This window comes from Chenopodium album, chromosome 12 (genome assembly GCF_948465745.1).
Source record: "Chenopodium album chromosome 12, dcCheAlbu1.1, whole genome shotgun sequence".
Lineage (NCBI taxonomy): Eukaryota > Viridiplantae > Streptophyta > Magnoliopsida > Caryophyllales > Amaranthaceae > Chenopodium > Chenopodium album.
The window spans coordinates 55,585,843-55,605,947 of NC_137845.1; the positions used below are offsets into that span (position 1 = coordinate 55,585,843).

Here is a 20,105-nt window from a genome sequence, read left to right on the forward strand (position 1 = left end):
ACGGCTAATACCCCGTGTACCCCAACTCCTGATTGTCATTACTCCAGATGTGCACAAATCCAGAGTTTTATTGCTCATCCATCTTGCACTTTACGTGATTTACAAGTTTAGACTTGGTGATGACTCGTATACAAAACAATACAATCAATCCAATATCAATTCAATCAAATAAAGCAAGTTTCCAATTTCAATTCTTGATTTATTAGTGACAATCAATATTTATTATTGATTCCTTTAACTACCTCGGTGTATAAACACCTTGAGTGCATAACGCACCCCAAAATCTTAACCTCGTCTTATAAGACTTAAATTCTTCCTTTACTCATTCTATCTCAATGATCATGAACGAGTAATAATTAAATCCTTCCACATATTCGCGTACATTTGCCTCTAAACGTATCTTACAAAATTGAGGCATGAACAATACTTGCAAAGTAGCATAATACACAGCATACGGAAATCACAATGTATAACCAAACAATTAAGCCCAGTCTTCTCTAAACATGGTACTAAGTTCTCGATTCATCCCTAAACATGCTTCTAAAGGCAAGGTTTCGTATCTTATACGTACCTTGAGTAAACGAATTGGTATGCCACTTTACTAACTAGAAATCACCTTCTATAAAGTCCTCTCCTAAACCAAACAATAAGACCTCAATCAATACCCAAGCAATCAAATTTACAGCAATACTAACTTACTTAAAAACCTTCAAAATCCAATTAAACAACACTTTAAAACCTTCCCTTTAGTTAAAATTAAAGGCTTATATATAGTTCTTTAAATTTTCTTCATAAAAACCTTAAAATACACTCTTATACATGAAATTACAACAAGTTTAAAGTTTAATAAAAATCTGAAAATTATTTAAAAACCCCTAATAATCTCCCTTTTTAATGGGTGATTAAACCCTCTTTATAAAACATCAAAAGTAGTACTTAGAAACTATTTCCAGCACTTTAGATTAATTAAAATCCTTCAAAACTTTAATAAAACACATATTTATGCTTAATTAACTTTAAACATAGTTAATTTTATTAATCAAACTCAAGGATAAAATTTTAAGCATAAAAACTTCGTTAAAAATCAAAAAATGCCCGAAAATCATATTTAGAGGCTGAATTTGGCCACGAGAGGGTGGGGCTCATTACCATAGGTAGTGATTCTTTCTTAAAACGTTGTTTCCACATGAAAAACACTACTTTTTTTTATCAAAATCGGATGAGTTCAGAACATGATCGGGATTAAAACGGGATTAATATTAACGAACGGAAATCTAAAAATTAAAACACGAATTTACGTGTTCAAAATAATCTGGAATTAAGTTAAACTTATCATTAGTTATAATCACCAAAATTTCAAAACATCATTACTATAAAAGCCCTAAATCAATTGTTCATAAAAACCCTAAAATCATGATTTTCAATAATTAAAAACCCTAGGTTATAAAATTTACAAAATCTGAAAATTATGACATTTATAAAATCTGAAATTATAAAGTTTAATCATCAAAATACAATTTGATACTAATTAAATTAATTTCAAACAATAAAATCAAAACCCATAAATCAATAATTATAATTACACAAATTAATAAAACAAATGAGAAAGAAAATAAAACTAACCTTTTTGTGTGGGAAATTTTTGGGGATTCATGGGGTATTTATAGGAGAGAATTGTAGGGTAGAATTAGGCCTCATGAAAATAATGGGCCAATTAAATAAACAAATGGGTTAAGCTTTGTTTTTATGATCATGGATGGTAGGATATAGGTTCATAAAATAATTTGTGCTAAAATAATTTTTTTGACCCAAATTAATAATTTGAAACTTTTAAAATTAAATTACGGAAAAATACAAATAAATATTATAAATAAAATAAAATTTCATTTATAAAATATTTAAAAATACGGGGATTACAATAATATTGTCAATTTTTATTCCATTGTCACTATATAACACATATATATTGTCATTTAAAGCAAACTAAGTGGTCATTTAAATTATAACTATAACTTTAATCCATTCGTTGAAATTAAAATGTACTCCATTCGTTGAAATTATAACTATATTTCTATAAATTATATTGTCAATAGTTACATTTATAAAGTAAAGTATTAAAATTATACTGTCAACTATTGTAAATTATATTGTCATTTGGGTTATATTATGAATGTTATAAGTTTTTATAATATATATATTTTGTCATATTTATAAATTATAATGTCATTGTATTATTTATATTGTCATTTTACTTTTAATTAGTTATTAAGGGACCAATCCATGTGAATTAAAATAAGGCATAATATTGAAGACCAATCCATGTGAAGTTTTATAACCAATAAAATTTGAGTATTCTTTACAACATCTAATAACATTACAATACACAAATTGCAAACTTGGCAATTTTAAAGAGAAGAGAAATTAAAATCAAATTTCCCTCCTTTGCCTCTATAACCGGTTTTCCAAAATAAAACCTGAATGTGTAGAGGTATAATGGCATTTGTATGTCTTATATTGTCATTTTAGATAAAATATATTGTCATTTGCTTTTAAATTGCAAAAATACATTACCTATTAGATAATCTATAATGTCCTTTGGCACAAGCTATATTGTCATTTATAATAAGTTATATTGTCAAACGTGTAAGTTATATGGTCTACAGAGTATATACAAAAGTTACAACAATCATTTGTCCCTTCTAAATTGCAAAAATGGTATACCCATCAGGGTAATCTTCAACCTGTAGATATCTCCGTCTTCAATGCATGATTTCTACAATAAAGATTGTCAATTGTTTAAACTGGAACCATGGAAAATCCGTCAAAAAGGATATCTTGCCACATCAATATCATATGAAAAATTCAATTTGGGAAAAGACTTACTAGGAGATTTAATATGGTTTTTTAGAAATAATATCAAGCAGTTTCTTGGAAACTATATCTCATGGAAACCGAAGCACAATTATTGATATACTTTCAAATAACAACAGACAAAACATATCATGTGAACTCTGATAATTTCTATACGGCTTGATAGATGCCTTTTAGATTCATACTAATAGTATGATCTAATAAACTTGTAAATCAATACAGCCCAGTAGCCCACCTATTTGGTAATCAACAGCTCCAACTGATGAGTCTCTTTTAGTGATCGAATAAGGTGGATCAGGCGGTATTCCTTATCATTCTCAATAGTGAGCTTAGCAACCTACATAAAACTATCACCATGAGCAAAAAAATATCTTACAATTCCTTTTGAGAACAAGGGACCTTAAAAAACAACAAAAATTTTAAGAATAAGGGACCTTCACTTTCTCTGCAGCTAACTTTGTTGTCACTTCTTCCAGCTTCAACTCCAACTCCAACTCTTTCACCTTCTTTGAGGATTTAAAAAAAAAGGAAATTTTGTCAAAAACCACCCGAAAAAAAAAATGTTGCCTAAGACCACCCAAAATCAAATTTTTGTTGTTGAAGACCACCTGGCTCAACTTTCCGGCCTTGACTTAAATATCCGGCGTTGACTCCGGGCACGTGATAAGCACGTGACCACCCCCTCCCCCTTTCTTTTATTTTCTTCTCAAATTTTTCGGCTATTAAGAACACCACCGCCCACACCACCAGCCCCCACCCCACACTACCAGCCCCACCTCATAACCACCAGCTCACCCAACCAACACAACGACCCCAACCGCGCCACTCCCACCAGCCCTTTCCCCACCGTCACACACAACCCCACACCAACACGACCCCAACCACTAACCTTCCTACCACCACTCCCACCAGCCCTTCCCCACCGTCACACAGCCACACACCACCACCAACACAGCGACACCACCACACAACACCACCATTTCAGAAATTAACCTATTACAACGAAGATTAGACTAAAAACTGAAAATTAACCCCAAAAAAACCAAAAATCAATCCCAAAAACGAAAATTAACCCAAGAATCGAAAATACCACACACTAAAAAAAAATCAAAACTACCATTAGATTTACAAATTTAATTGCGACGGTGGTTGTTGCCTTTGTTGTTGTTGGAGTTGCGCTGTTGTTGTTGCGGTTGATGTTGATGGTGATTGGTTGACGTTGGTGGAGGTGTTGTTGCGGTTGATGTTGGTGGTGGTAAGTTGACGTTGGTGGAGGTGTTGCTGCAACGTTATTGTTGTTGATGATCGTTGATGTTGGTGGCGGAACAAGAGAGAAGAGGAGGGACAAAGAGGAGAGAGAATAAAGAGGTGGAGCAACAATGGTGTTTGATGATAACAGAGAGGAACGAGAGGAGAGAGAATAAAGAGAGGAGAGAAAAGGGGAGGGGGGGTCTCATTATAAGTCACGTGTTTGGTCACGTGCCCGGAGTCAACGCCGGATATTCAAGTCAAGGCCGGAAAGTTGAGCCAGGTGGTCTTCAACAACAAAAATTTGATTTTGGGTGGCCTTAGGCAACATTTTTTTTTTCGGGTGGTTTTTGACAAAAACAAGATTTTGACAGGTGGTTTTTGACAAAATTTCCAAAAAAAAATTAAATGAGATATTACATCAAAGTACAATTTCAGCAAAATACCAAGCTTATTAAAGCTTTTGTCCCATACCCTTCTTACTCAAAACCACAGTATCGAGCTCCAATTTTGATAGAACATAAACAACATTAGAATTTCCTGTCATTCAATTTGGTAGACAATGAATTTATGTGCATTTATTCATAGTATACCCATTATAAGCCCCATATACTCAAGAGCTCAACAAATATCAAATGTATCATGAATTTCAACATAGTTAATCGAATTTTACAAAATCTATTTCATAAAAAGCAGTTGTGAACAAAATCACCCAAATAAAAAGTAAAAAAAAAGAGCAATAATTAGAACAATGCAATTAAAAAAAAATATAGAGGTTCCTTCACCACCATTGAAGGCGAGATAGAAAAATTATAATGGTGGTGCTGGTGGTTTAGAACGGAATGTTATGTTTCTCCATAATGGTTTTGGAGAGAGAATTTCATATATGGTAACACATGGTAGGTAAACTATGGGATACCAAAAAAGATTGTTTCTCCGTGTAAGGGGTTTGGAGAAAAAAAAAATAAAAATTATAAATGGCATCTCTTGGTATATGAAATACGGGGTGCCAAAAGAGTTGAACGAAAAGTGTGATTTTGGTCGGCATCGACAAAGGGATGATAGAGTTATGAGAAAGAATATGTTGGAAAACTTAATTATATTGATGAATATACACGAGTATATATAGTACGAGATTAGAACATTGAACATACCAAATTATGACTACATACAATATATGACTAGGTACGTTAGCTAATTATAAGGGATATACTTAGACTATCAAAATTAAGGAGTAAATTAAGGGATTTACATATTCTAAACAATAACTAATAATGATAATGATGATATATCATCTTTATCCTTTATATTATAGAATCACAAATTTTGTAAATTAATTGAATAAGGAAAAGAACAAAAAATAGAGAAAATTACAGTGCAGAACCAATTTCCCTTCGCTCCTTGCAAGCACTGTCGACCATAACTGCAGGCTATCTCCATCCAGATCACAAATTACACTGAAAATAGCCCCTGAAATCACTGGCCGTTGAAAGTTCTTTAATAAGCAACTTAATTTAGTAATTATTATATGTGAGTATCTGTATACGTATATTGTATTTCAATACTTTGATAAAAGATTCATAAAGGCATGAAATTCCAGCGTTGCCCCTGTATTTTATGTAAAATACCTATAATGCCCCTGTGCTATCCACAGCACCGTGCAGGGCTGAGACTTACTCGGGCGGATCAGGGCTTTTAATAGGGCTTCAACCCATTAAGCATAACCCTACCTCCTCCTCTTGTTCACCCCTCTCTCTCTCTCTCTCACTCAATGTTCTCCATTAAAGCGCACTCAACGTTTTCCATTGAATCGCAGTCCACGTTCTCTGTTGAATCGCAGTTCAATCGAGGCGCCTTCTAATACTTGTATCCCCCATTGAAGAAGCTTATGAGGTAAGTTGTTTCTGTTTGTAATCATCACATCAATTTCACAATCTAGGGTTTATCTTTGATCGTATTTAAATTAGTTGTCAGTGCATTAAGTGTAGGGTTCAAAAATCTGAATTATTGTTTCTAAATGTTAAGATTGTGAAAGGTCATAACCAGCGATTATTTTACCAATATCCCTAAAATTTGATGATTGAATAAAATTTGGCTGCTAATGTACTGCAAAACCCTGTAATGTTAGGATTGAACTATGACATTAGACCCTTTCTCCCTGGGCCCAAGGCGGCCGCCCCTCCTGCCCTGCAAATATCTTCTTAGTTTGGTTTAGAATTGTAAATTGCACGCAATGTTTAAGATTAGTTGCTTGAAAGCACCAAAAATGCTGCAGAGTAGATTACCAAATTAGCAGGATAGTACATACCAAGCTACACACCTAGTGTGCAAGTTAAATTATGAACCTAACCCATATACATTATATATGAGGAAGCCCTAGTTTCTCATGGTGACAAACAAAATTTGTTTCTCACATGGCATTTTTGTAAATAAACCAACAACTTTATTCAATTGTGGAGCCACAATAATGAAAAAGTTGTTGGTTTATTTACGAAAATTCCATGTGAGAAAGAAAATTTGGAGAAACAGGGAATTTCCCATTATATATTCAATAAGACTTTAAGAGTGTAATGGAAATGGACAAATGGCTTAAGATTATAAAGATTCAATGTTTTTAGGCAAGGGAGTTCCAGCTGTTTGAGTGGACATGACATAATTGTGGCATATAATTTTAGAGTTTACTTCTTAGCTGCATGTTACCTTAACTTTACCTTTGAATGTGTTATAATGCATATTTTAGAGAACTTGATTATTAAAGTTTATTTTTGGAGAACTCAATTAATGGGGCTTATTTTTGGAGAACTCATTTAGTCAAGCATATCATTGGAGAATTTACTTTACTGCTTTCTCATCAGATGCCAAAACAAAATCCCAGAAAACTGAATCCTTACCTGAGGAACAATGGAAGTGGCTATCCTGAAGATGAAGACCAAATCAAGTCCAGCAAGGACCAACTTTTGTCATCTTCTGTAGTGGGGGATGGTGGAGCAAGCTGGAGAATGAAGGCTTTGAAGCGTGCGCAGGAGCAAGCAACATGTGAAGGGCGAAATGTTAAAGAGGTATGTTTGCACCTCCTTAAACTTTGAGGGTCATGTTAATTGTTAGCCAAAATTTTCTCTTATATTAAGGCCCTGTTTGGCGGTAGCGTTGGAGGTAGCGTTTAGCGTTTTGACTAGTTAAAACACTACTAGAAAAAAAAGTGAGAGTGTTTGGCAAGGTGGCGGTTCGAGTAGCGGTTAGCGGTGGAGGTAGCGTTTAGGTAGCTTTTCTCAAACGTTAAAAATAGTAGCGTTTAAAAGTAGCGGGGAGCGTTTGTTAAATTTTGGTTACTTTTTAAACAATATATGTATGAATTTTAATATATTTTAGCATTGCAACCGCCACTTTTTCCAAACACTCATACTATCAACCGTTACTTTGACAACTTTCTACTCCCTAAGTTTGTCAACTACTTTTCAGGTTGTTCAAGAAAGGCGGGGATCTCTTGGTCATCTTGCAGCGTCTGTGGCATCTCACAGTGCTGCTGCTCCTCGTGCTCATTTGCATGCTATAAATTCTCGAAGGATGGGAGCATGTGGGGAAGCTAAATCAGGCTCAAACAATGAAAGTAGAAGGGTTACTGAAAAGGCGAGTTGTTAATTTACACATGTCACTGACTAACTCATTGCCTAGTCTAATGTTGATTACGAGTTTCTTTATATATTCTGTTAGTCATACCACTGCACTATGTTTGATGCTGTCAGTTCACTTCAAATTGGTCTTGCTTAAGTTGGTGGCACAATTCATATACTATGACCCATCTTTATGTACTACTTTATATATACTCCCTTCATTATTTAATAGTTGAACCACTTTGACTTTGTACACTTTGCATGTACTTTGATCATATTTTTCTATTAACTTATAAAACAATTTTTATTGTGTAATATGTTAATGAATTTGTCTTAATGTATATTTTCTAACATTAATTGTTTTTATAATTATTAAAAAATATTTAAAGATAATAGTGGTCAAAGTTCTACATTGGCAAATGTATCCCAGTCAAAGTGAAACAACTAATAAAAAGGGAAATTAGAATATAAAAAATGTTACTGAATTAATTACAATGTTTTTTTTTTCTTTGTTTTTTTTCAAATTATCAATTTTTTTTTTTTTTTTTTTTTTTCAATTGTAAAATTAGAATTGTTGATTGAAGAAGTGCATTGTTATGCTCATAAGTTAAACAGTTACCTCTATTTTATAATAGAGGAAGTATTACTAGTGACATTATATATCATGTCACTGTTGGATTGTAATAGTGTCAAAATTTTCAGGCTTCAGGAGCAGGAAAAAATCGAACACTTGCTGCTTGCAGCAAGAGGCCGAGGACAGTAGACAAGTATTCAGCATTTAATTCGCCTATTCCCAGCGAAATTATGTATCACATATTATTACTTCTTCCTGCTTCAGTTCTTCAGGAGATTGTGAGGTTCGTTTGCAAGGAGTGGAATGCTATAATCACTAACCCGCTCTTTATTAGAGCGCACCTTCTTCAGTCCTTGTCATCTCCTGCTACTACTGGTTTCCTTATTCAAGACGACAGCCTGCATGATGCTAAGCTAAAGCGGGCCTTTTATGTTCACCCATATGATCGTGCTATCAGTATACTTAAGCTTCCATTTGAAGCCACAATTTTGGGTTCTTGTAACGGTCTACTCTTGCTTCAAAATGCCATCATTCCAAAAGAATTGTTTGTAGTGAATCTCGTAACTAAAGCCAACATCAGTCTCCCTCCCCTGTCCCTCACCCTGCCAAGGGTACTTGTTCATCATAAACCTTCTGCTGTTCTAGCATTTGCGCCTTCTTCTGGTCAATACAAAGTCTTATATGCTTGTTTCGTCTCCAAATATGAACGTCCACCACATCCTGAACCTGTGGAAGTAGGTTATTATTTTGCCAGATTTGAAGTTAAGGTTATGGTATGGACAATAGGTGTTGATGAAACTTGGAGGGCCATTGACTGTCAAGGCATTACTATGAGTGATGAGGCAAAGCAGACACTAGTGAGTAATTCGTTTTCTATTGCAGGAGGGTATATCTGTTGGTTTAATAGATATCACTATCTTGGTTTCGCCTTGGATATAGATGCTGAAACCATGTATCAATTTGCAGGGCCAGAAGATCATGCAAGTGATACTAAGTGTATATCAGTTCATACTTCCTGTATACCGATGGACACCGGTGCGGGTATAATACGTAAGCAATCCCCTACTAAGTGTTGGAAAGTCTGGGAAATGATAGAACCGAAAACTGGTCCTTGGGGTAGATGTATAAATTTCGATGCAGCTGGTATGTATTCGGCGCTTGATAGACATTTCCATCCTTTAAGGTTTGGAGGCGCTATACCTCTTCTTTTTAGTTTGAAAACTGGAGAGTTTTGGTTATTTGGCAACGTGACGTCCAGGCATGACGTGAACGTAGCGTTGGTTTGTTACAATTGGAAGACGGGGAGTATTTGGTCATCTCCAATTAATTGGCAAAGACATTTTGACCTTCCACATCTCCACGTAAACAGCTTGCTATCACTGAAGAATCTCTAGTTGTGGGAACGGCAATCACCGTAAAGAAATGAAGTGCAAGTGTTGTGTAGTTTGATGGATACATGTGGGAATGGAGACTCAATAATTGACGTTGTTTAAGTTAATTTTATTCCTGTTCCCCCCACCCCCCCCCCCCCCCCCCCCCCCCCCCCCCAATTTGTTGTTCAGGTCACTTGGACCTAATGTTGTATAATTTGATGCAGACTTGATTGACATCATCATATAAGTTATTTGTACTTCTCTTCCCCCATTTGTTGTTACTGATCACTTTGTACTCAACAATTCAATGTTTGTGGAATGGAGATTCGATTCGAATGATATCGGTGTATAGTATGCATATGATTTAAGATTGGTGATGGTGCTGTTTTTGACAGATGATTCCTTGTCTTCCAGACTTTTGGGCAGCATGGGAGGTAGCTCATTACATCTGAGCTTGCCTTGCGAATCCTATCTATTTTGAGTGAGGAAGAGTTTCTTCCCAAAATGGACCTGAAGTCCATGAACAACACACTTGACAAGCTTATTATCAAGGTATCTTTCTCCTTACAAACTTTCAAGTTACTGTAATTTTATATTAAGGAGTATTAAATATGGTAGAGAAGGAAATGGTGATTCTCAGCAACTGTCTCAACTCAAATATTCGAAATAATTCGCTTCTAAACGAGTAAACTCCCCAGGTCAATTATGCTTCAATGCATTGGCATTTCTGTTAACATATGTTACTTAGACTCATGTATGGCTGTATGTATGCTGGATACAAGTACATATCTGAGTGTCCAGATTGACAAATCTTAACATTTTTAGAATGCATGGGCTGTGGGCCTGTGGTGATTGATGACTCTCATGTTAACTGCTGAATAGTTATTACCAAATATGATTTAAACATAAATATTATAAAAAAATCACTACTTGATTAGGAAATAAGGGCCCAAATCCCATGAAAGTAACATGATTTGGTGTCAATTTATTTCCTTGGAGTCTTGTAGACACAGGCATCAATTACCACTTACAAGAACCTCTACATCGCTATATTGCACTTTCCAAAGCCTCACTTCTCTTCCCTCACTCTCTCTTGTGGCGTTCTATGGTCCATACTTCACCGTGGCACATACTAAAAACATGACAAGAAGCAGTCAATCAATAACATGGCACATTTCTATTTATAAAGTTAAGTGTTGGGCATAGATATGTGCCATGTTATTGATTGACTACTTCTTGTCATGTTAACATGGATGCAGCAACTAAATATCCAAGCTGGACTAATATAGCTCTAATTTATAGCATTTAATATGTAGATTCTTCCTAAGCTTAATAGTCAAATATCCTCAAAGTTCTCTGTACCAAAGCTGTAAAAGTCAGATTTTTAATGAAACCTTAAACAACTGGACTTTTTAATTTATAATTCTCTTATTTTAGCCATTTCTGTGTTTTCCAGATTTGTCTTCAAACTAGAATGCCAATCGGCCTTGTATCTTCCTATATGGAGAAACATCATTTTTCGTGCTTGATATGTTTGTGGTATGAGTTTGTGGTTTCATGTGAGTAGGCTGAGTGTCTCACTATTTAAAGTCAAGTTTATTCTGTAGTGTTTAACATTGATGCTTAGATGAGCTTATGATACTGTACAAAGTGAACTTAGATTCGAGGATCATTAATTTGGAGCTGGAAATATGCTATGGCTGTAGCTGTTAAGGCTCCTAGTGTCCTAGTTTGCTACCATAAGCTCAATTCGCTCTCAACCTGAAAAACTTCGACTGTGCAATCTTATTCTTTCCAAAGAAAAGATTCTTTGAAAACCCAACAAGTTAACCTCAGTGGTTGAGCTTAAGCTGTTATTACAAATGGGATGACCTGAATCTAATTCATGTACTCTGTATAAAGCAGGCAAACTTCCAGATTATTGTGGTTGTCAATATTAAATAAATCGACTCATTTAATTTCCTTTTTGCTTAATTTTGGCTTTCATGTCATCATGTAGAGAAGGTTTTTAAAAATTCTTATATCTTTAATCATTTATTCATTAGGTTGTGCCAATGGAAAATTTAAATGGCCGAAAACGTGTGGAGGCAGGAGATCTTTGTGAAAGGAGAAATGGTATGTACATGGCTTGTGTATCTTATATGAAATTTAAATCTGATGACTATTATGATGTATCCCTTAACGCTGAACTTGTTCGGGTGACAGGAAGAGGGGTTGATCTCAACCGCAACTGGAGTGTAGATTGGGGCAAAAAAGAAAAGGTTAGTATCCCTCTTTGTGCTGAATCATTGTCATTCCTTGTCAATTTTCAGGAAATTAAAAAGGGCAACAAGATTTAATTTAGCCCATGTGATTTTTGTGGCCTTTCCAAGTAACAGATTTGGGTGAAGGTTAGTAGGTCTTATGTGAGAGGAGAGTTCAACATTTCCAAGTAAACTCTTTTTTTTTTTTTTTTTTTTTTTTTTTTTGCTTTTTTTTTTACACTGTAAGGGGTGGAAAATCTCCCATCCCCTTCACAGAATGCCCTAGACCGGGGCCTAACGTGTGTTTTATGGCTTGGGGGTTTTATGAGGAAGTCCAAGTTAATCAATTTGATAAACAAAATTTGTTTATCAAATGGCAAAATGGTAAATAAAACAACATAAATGCCCGGTCATCATGGCATTTTTGTAAATATATCAACAACAGTGGGACCCATATTTAATAAAAAGTTGTTGATTTATTTACAATTTTGCCATTTGATAAACAAATTTTGTTTATCATATTGATAAACTTGTATTTTATCGGGTTTTATTATAGAAGGAGATGGATCCTCTTTTGGATTTAAAACTAGTTTTGGAGTTGCCAATTGGGTTTGGGAGAAACTCATAAACCACTTTTACATGACTTACACTATCTCTATAGGAAGACACAAGGGGTTTGATCTTAATCATGGGTCCTCTTACAACTTTTGTTAAACAACTTTTTAGGGTACACACTTAGATGGTCTCCACTGGTCCTTTGTCACGTAATGAAATCAATCAAAGCAAGTGATATAATAGTGATTTACAATTTTAATCTCACAAAACTAAAATCTAACTAGATGAAACTCGTGCGATGCACGGTTTGTTTGAATTTTTTAAAACATTTTTTTTTGGTATTTATATGTGCCAAAATTTGTTATATATTTAGATAAATTTCCTAATATTATAAGATAATATTTTATATTTTATTAATTTAAACTTAAAAATCTCATTCGCCAATTTTGCTTACGTGACATTTGAATTATTTAATTCTAAAAGAAATTAATAATCTTTTATTTAATTGGCTACAACTTAAATTTATAATCCTACACGGCTTGCTAAGAAAATTATATCCTACGTGGCTCTCTAAAAACTCGGAAAAAAACTCCCCTTTATATATATATATATATTAGATTTGTTGGAAGTCATAGCCAAATTATCCATCATTTATTTGCATTATGTGATTCAATGTCAAATAATAAATTAACCTTAATATTAAATCAATAAGTTGCTACAATACAAATAAGTGAATCAAGTAATAAAAGGAAGAGCAACAATTACATATGTACAAGTTACACAAACAATTACGAAATCTAAGAAAAGAAGATTCTTAGAGTCCTTACTCCTTAGGAATGCATCACTTTTCTTTCACAAAGAGCCAAAGACTTCTTATTTGCATTCACACAGACAAAACTTCATCTCACAGTGAGAAATTTTTAGATCTCGATTCTGACAGTGCTTAAATATGAGGGAAGAGCTGTTTTTGGAATTACTGCCCTCGAAAAAAGAAAGATTTTAATCGATTCTATGTCAATTATGGGATGATTGATTGAACTGTGGTGATCTGACCCTATGGTTGAAATCTTGAATGCTGTTGCGACTGCTGTAATGTTCACAGAACCATTTTTCACGGGTAATGTGGATGATTTGCGGCTGTTGTGGCCTAATATTGTGGCTGCGGTAAGCTAAAAGTCCTTTAATGCAGCAATGCGGCTGAAATTTAATACCTTAATTGAAGGTTATGAGATGTCAGAGCACCCATCAGTTAGGGTAGATGAGTTGCTCTTCTTAGAGGGTGAGGTGCCGAGGTGAAGATTGACTTTAACCTTTTTAAATCCTGAGAGGTTTAGGTTGGAAAATATTATTGTTGCGTCAGTAGAAAACAGCGTGAACCACGACTGAGCGTCTGAGTAAGGTTTATGTATTTGTGGAAAATATCCGGGCATCTACTGCATGTAAATCTCTCGCTCCAATGTACATGAAATGGGGGTATGATTGAACTGTTGCCATATCTATTTGAAGACAATTATTGAATGCTCTTTATTTAGATCTTTGTTTATCTATGTAGTTAAACTACCTCTGTATCACTTGACCACTTGAGTTTTCTTTAACTAGTTTACCTTGTGTTATTGGTTTTATATGATAGGATTATGATCCTTATGAAGAAAATCCTGGAAGTGCTCCTTTTAGCGAGCCTGAGAGCCAAATTATGCGGAAACTTGTTTTGTCTTTTGAGCCACATCTATGGGTTAATGTGCATTCTGGAATGCAGGTAATGAAATATTTATATATGTTTGATGTGTTTGGTTCTTAATATACTCTGTAAATTAAGTAAATACAAACATTTACTGATGAATTCCTGTAAGGGTCAAGGACAACTGGAAAGCTAGTGGGCTTTTTCCCCTATATCAATTTTACCGCTTAGAATTTCAGTGTGTAATTGCTTGTATTCAATGTGTTAGCAGTCAGCTTATTGGCTGGCTACTTTTCGTAAAATTCTGGTCCCTCCATTGAGAATAGTGTGTAGGTGTGGCAGTTTACGTCTTAAAAACTAGCTGTACATACTCATTCTAAGTACAGCAGGTTTGTGTTTGAGTAGGAGATGGTGCTCTGTTTACATTTCTAGGTTGAGCCGTTAAGGTATAGAATATGATGATTTTAGAAGACTGTTCTGTTGCGTCAGGTAAAAAGATTATAGAAATTAGGAGTAATCTTCATGCCCCTGTCATCCCCCCTTATGGGATGATAAATTCTGTTGGCCATGGGAGGGGCTACTACATGAGGTTTGAGGGACAAGTATTGTGAGCACTTTGATTTTGATTGACCATATTGTATTATGCTTCTTAGATTTTGATTGACCATATTGTATTATGCTTCTTACTTTAGGTTCTCCAAATGGCTTTGCCTATATGTAATTAAGGTGTTTAAAATACTGATTTGAGAAACGAGTGAATTCTAATGCAGTTGACAAGCTTGAATGGAACAAAATATTCTTGTTTTGGTGTATTTGCATCTAGTAGTTCTTAATCAGCCTTTAAGGGTAGAACAAGCCATATATGGTTGACATCGGAATGGTTTATTCTAATTGCAAGTTGGAACCTTAATTATCAAGTGCCTGTGACAATTTCATCTCCATTACTATAATAGAGTACTATTTTAAAGAAACAACTACAGACTGACAGAATCACACAATATGTGGTTTTGTAAAATGTTGCAAAACATGTGAAAGACAATAATTTACATTTTTAACTATCATCTGATTTTTAAGAATCTTGTTTACATATGATTGTTGTTAGTAGCTATTATTTATTTATGTCTGCCTCAGTTTTCCTAACCAATATTTTGTGTTTATCAGGCTTTATTCATGCCATATGATCACAGAAATACTACCCCAGATGGATCTTCTTCAGTTAAAATGAAAGCAATGGTTAATGATTTGAATTATCGGCACTTCCAAGGTCATTGCATGACTGGTTCGGGGGGAGGCTCTGTTGGGTTAGTTTATTTTTCCAAAGCTAAGATTAATTGTACTGATATTTATCTATAGCTTTTGTAGAGGTCACTTTAATTTCTTTTAATGCACATTGATTCTATCCACTGAATTCAGATACACTTAATTTCTGTCAAATATGTGGAAGCACATATGTCTGTAGGCCTTTTATTCATTAAGCCTTAAGATAATAACTTTATTTCATAGCTTCTCCCAAAAATGAGGAAGGAGAGGAGAATTAAATAGGAGTTAGAAATTTTTGTTCATAGGTCTAGATGGATTATATTTCATAGCATTCAAGACAAAAAGAGAGAAGAATTTGCAGTTTGTTCATTTGTTCTGAATGGGCATTAATGTCTTGGAGCTTATCATCTGTTTTTTTCTAGGTATCTTGCACATGGCACTGCAACAGACTATATATACGATGTTGCAAAAGTTCCCATGGCTTTCACTTTTGAGGTCTGTGAGATGCTTGCTTTACGTATTTATTTGTAGTTGCTTCATGCTGAAGTTTTACAATCTCCCTACAACTTTGCAGATATATGGAGATGAGTCAGCTCCAGCAAAAGACTGCTTCAGAATGTTTAATCCAACAAATATAACCGCTTCTAAGGTATTGTGAGCTCAACATTAGTTTTTTATTTATATCATAGCCAGTGGTCAGGGACGAACCAGTTGTGTGGACTAGTTTGGTCCAGTTTACCGCATTGGTGGGCTCGGATTTTATTCCTTGACCTACCTCACTCGGTGGACTGACCTGTGTGAGCCTGGGCTGATCCACCATGAACCAGCCCTCTGGTCACTTCTAGTACTTGGTTTTCTGTCATGTTTTCTCTGGTCTGACTGCTTGCTTTGGACATTTTTGATAAGAAAATCTGAATTTCTTTGTATTGATTTGTAATTTGTAGACTGTTCTTAATGACTGGTCTGCGGCATTCTTCACACTGTTCAAGTTTGGGCCGCAACTGCTAGGTATGGCAAACTCGGAGGAATCAGTTAAATGGGTATCGATTGATGATTACCTAGATGGATACTTGATGAGTAGACGCAATCGATATGGAAAGAAAATGGAGGTGTTTGAACTTGGGACTGCAGGAGATACGATCCTATTTTAGACTTTTCATGCTATCTTGCATGGATAACTATTGGCGCATAGTTACTATGGGTTTAGAAATGTATAGGATGGCAATTGTGAAATTAAAATGAACTTTGGTGAAGGAAAGTGGGTCATGCTTGTAACGGTACAGTGAAAGCAAAACGGGGGATGAGAAAAAGAAGCGGGAAGTGAAATGTAGTTTTTTTTTGCCAGTAAGTGGTAGAAAAAGAAAAAAAAAAAATGTAGTCACTTTTCAACTACTTTTCAGGTTGTTCAAGAAAGGTGGGGATCTCTTGGTCATCTTGCAGTGTTTGTGGCATCTCACAGTGTGCTGCTGCTCCTCATGCTCATTTGCATGCTATAAATTCTCGAAGGATGGAAGCAGGTGGGGAAGCTAAATCAGGCTCAAACAATGAAAGTAAAAGGGGTACTGAAAAGGTGAGTTGTTAATTTACACGTCACTGACTAACTCAATTGCCTTACGAGTTTCTTTATATATTTTGTTAGTCATACCACTGTACTGTGTTTGTTGCTGTCAGTTCACTTCAAATTGGTCTTGCTTATGTTGGTGGCACAATTCATATACTATGACCCAATTTTTTGTACTACTTTATATATACTCCCTCCGTTATTTAATAGTTGAACCACATTTTCTAATATTATTTTTTTATAATTATTAAAAAATCATTAAAGATATTAGTGGTCAAAGTTCTACGTTAGCAAATGTACCCCAGTCAAAGTGAAACAACTAATAAAAAGGGAAATGAGAATATAAAAAATGTTACTGGACTAGTCTCAATTTTTTTTTTCAAATTATCAAATTTAATTTTTATTTTCAATTGCATAATTAGAGATATTGATTGAAGAAGTGCATTGTTATGCTCAGAAGTTAAACCGTTGCAAGTATTTATAATAGAGGAAGTATTACTAGTGACATAATCTATCATGTCACTGTTGGATTGTAATACCGTCTTGACTTGTCAATAATTTATACGGTTATAATGAGACGAACAACTCTTCTGGTCCTAGTCATTATGTAATAGATGTACCTTGGGCATTCTGGGCTTCGGACTTGATAAAAGTTGTGTCTAGTTTAATAAAGTTGTCCCATATTTGAAAATTCACATAACTTAACATCCAATTTTTGTTTTACAGGATATTGGACCTGGAAATATGAGGAACATGTCTATCCACCGTCCTGAAATGAAAGCACCTAAAAATCATGATTCATTATCCTGGGGTAGAAGAAAAGGTCAAAAAATGAGAAGTGAGGATGCTGTCGTGGTCTCAAATGCACTTTCTAGCCTAAATAGCTTTTCTGATTATGGAAATTTTATGAGTGAATTCATGAACCAGCACAAAAATTCTGAAGGTAAGACTCAGGATGCCTCGACCTCAAAATCTGATAATATTCGAGAGGCAGATTCTGACTCAGTAATAAAGAGATCAGATGAGGAGAAGCAACCTCTGAGTGCTAATCAACTCGCTGCTAAAGCTATGCAGCTAAGACTGAAAGGCAAGCATGAGGAAGCTGAGAAACTTCTGGTGAGATTCTTTGGCATTTTATATCTTTGTCCTCAGTGTGTGTATGGATAGGCTGAATTTCAAAATAACACTATGATGAGTGTCCTACATATATATATCTATATTTTTTTTTTGATGTAAACACGGTTGTTTGGAGCAAATTTTGGGATGATCTTAGGATATCTAATTTATAGGTGCCAAAGGCCCTAAAAGCTTGAAATTTGATCATCGATACTTTTTTTTTTTTAATGAATTTCATATTTCATATGTTGTTGAAGCAGTTCAAAGTTAAGAAAAAAGCTTTAAAAAGCACAAGGTTCTTGAATTTTTGAACTCATATTGACGCGTCTTTGCTTTTTAATATGATCCTTTTCCCTCCCTCCTTGTCCCCTTTCCTAAAATCTCTTCCCCTTCCCCTAGGATTCTCTCCGTAAGCTATCCTTTGTAAGCTATAGAGTTTGGCTTAATGGGTTTGCTTTAACTGGAGCTATCTGTCTTTCATTTTACCAGAGAGACATATAGGCTACACTGTGATTCCAGTCAGTGGGGGTACCTCTTCGAGAAGAAGGAAAGCCCTTTCATAGAATATGTGAATTCTCACTTCGATAGTCGATTACAGGCAAAGAAAGATGGAAATGAAGCTTTGTCATTTGTTTATAAAATCCTTATGAATTCGCTCTATGGAAGATTTGGTATCAACCCAAATAGCACTAAAACGGAGTTATGCGATAGCGAGCGCTATCACTTTTTGATGAAACAAGATTCCTTCATTGGTTTTCATCCGATTATCGAAAACCTATACATGGTATCCTATCATACTGTTACGACTGATGATAACATTCATTGGGCTCAGCCTAAGAACTCCGCAGTTCAACTTTCCGCCGCAATCACTGCATGCGCTAGGATCTACATGCACCCATTTATATCAAGGGATGACTGCTACTACACAGACACATACTCTATCGTTCTTGCCAATCCTCTTCCAGAGGGCTTAATATCGATTTCTTCATATGAGATTGTATTAAAGACCTAGTGTGAATACCCACACATGGGCAACGCATGCTCATGCATCATGCCTAGCACACATGTTCACAATAATGATGATGATATTGTGAGACGGTTTCAAGTTTCATCCATTCATCCTGTAGGAATGAAAACCCTAGGAATCGTGTCCCAGCGGAGTCGTCAAACTGTAGGCCCGGGTTTGGTCGAGGGGGAGACCCTCGAGGCCTACGAATGTGGGGCACAAGATATTGAATATTTGCATTTAGCATATTGTGAGTATGCTTGGCTAAGGGATTTAGAATCACTCGAATTCAAATAGAGAAGTTGCCACCGTGCTCTTTTGGGGAGTCACAGAACCCATATGTCAAGCCCGAAGGCAAATGACTCCAGAGTCAGGTCGTGCAGCAGATCATGGATTTAGGGATGAGGGTAAAGGCGAAGTAGTGTACACCCCCCCCCCCCCGCGCATTTAACGGCCTCTAGTCGGTCTCATATGCAATATGATCACCTTAACATTGAGCAACAAGGATATTTCAATATTAAATCCTATGTCGCATACAAACAAGGGACTAGGCGAGTTATTTATTAATGCACATTAAAGCAAACAATTTGGTGACCGCTTGAATTAAGTCATATTAAGGGACCTAATCCAATTATCCATAATTATCTTCTTTTAATGTGAATGCATGCAAATTCCGGTCTTACTTAGAACACAATGGTTGTGACAACACATAAAGACCCAAAAAGAAAATAAAAAAGAGAAAAAGAGAGGGTTATCCCTACCCATTAAAAAGAGGGAACTTGTCAAACATGAAAGGAATAGTGTTATGAGTCTAAAGTTAATGAAAATTCTTATTCATAAGTTTGGCAAAATTGGGAGAGTTTGAGTTTCATTTAAGTTGCATTTCATCCTCTATCTCCTTATTTATTTATTATTGTGGCCGACGCTTTTTCACAGATGATTCAGAATAAGGCAATTATGGGAGAAATTCACGGGGCTAAGGCTAGCCGGAGTGGCCCGAAAATTTCCC

General features: G+C 35.2%; 2 protein-coding genes across 4 annotated transcripts; both read left to right on the forward strand.

Moving 5' to 3' along the window:
• Nucleotides 1-5,841: 5,841 nt before the first annotated feature.
• LOC145570672 (uncharacterized) lies at nt 5,842-9,828 on the forward strand. Of its 3 annotated transcripts, XM_081629819.1 has the most exons (5): nt 5,843-6,012; nt 6,975-7,178; nt 7,579-7,746; nt 8,433-9,161; nt 9,271-9,494. In XM_081629819.1, exons 2-5 carry the CDS (start codon nt 6,975-6,977, stop codon nt 9,349-9,351), a joined length of 1,182 nt encoding a protein of 393 aa, XP_081485945.1. In that variant the 5' UTR covers nt 5,843-6,012; the 3' UTR covers nt 9,352-9,494. The 3 variants fall into 3 exon arrangements, with proteins under 3 accessions (XP_081485944.1, XP_081485945.1, XP_081485943.1); XM_081629818.1 differs by having other exon boundaries at nt 5,842-6,012; nt 6,995-7,178; nt 8,433-9,828; XM_081629817.1 differs by having other exon boundaries at nt 8,433-9,828.
• LOC145570673 (uncharacterized) lies at nt 9,829-18,467 on the forward strand. The gene is made up of 10 exons (XM_081629820.1): nt 9,829-10,229; nt 11,723-11,792; nt 11,883-11,938; nt 14,106-14,231; nt 15,315-15,454; nt 15,836-15,908; nt 15,988-16,062; nt 16,358-16,421; nt 16,814-16,983; nt 17,701-18,467. Exons 1-10 carry the CDS (start codon nt 10,182-10,184, stop codon nt 18,139-18,141), a joined length of 1,263 nt encoding a protein of 420 aa, XP_081485946.1. The 5' UTR covers nt 9,829-10,181; the 3' UTR covers nt 18,142-18,467.
• The last annotated feature ends 1,638 nt before the right edge of the window (nt 18,468-20,105 follow it).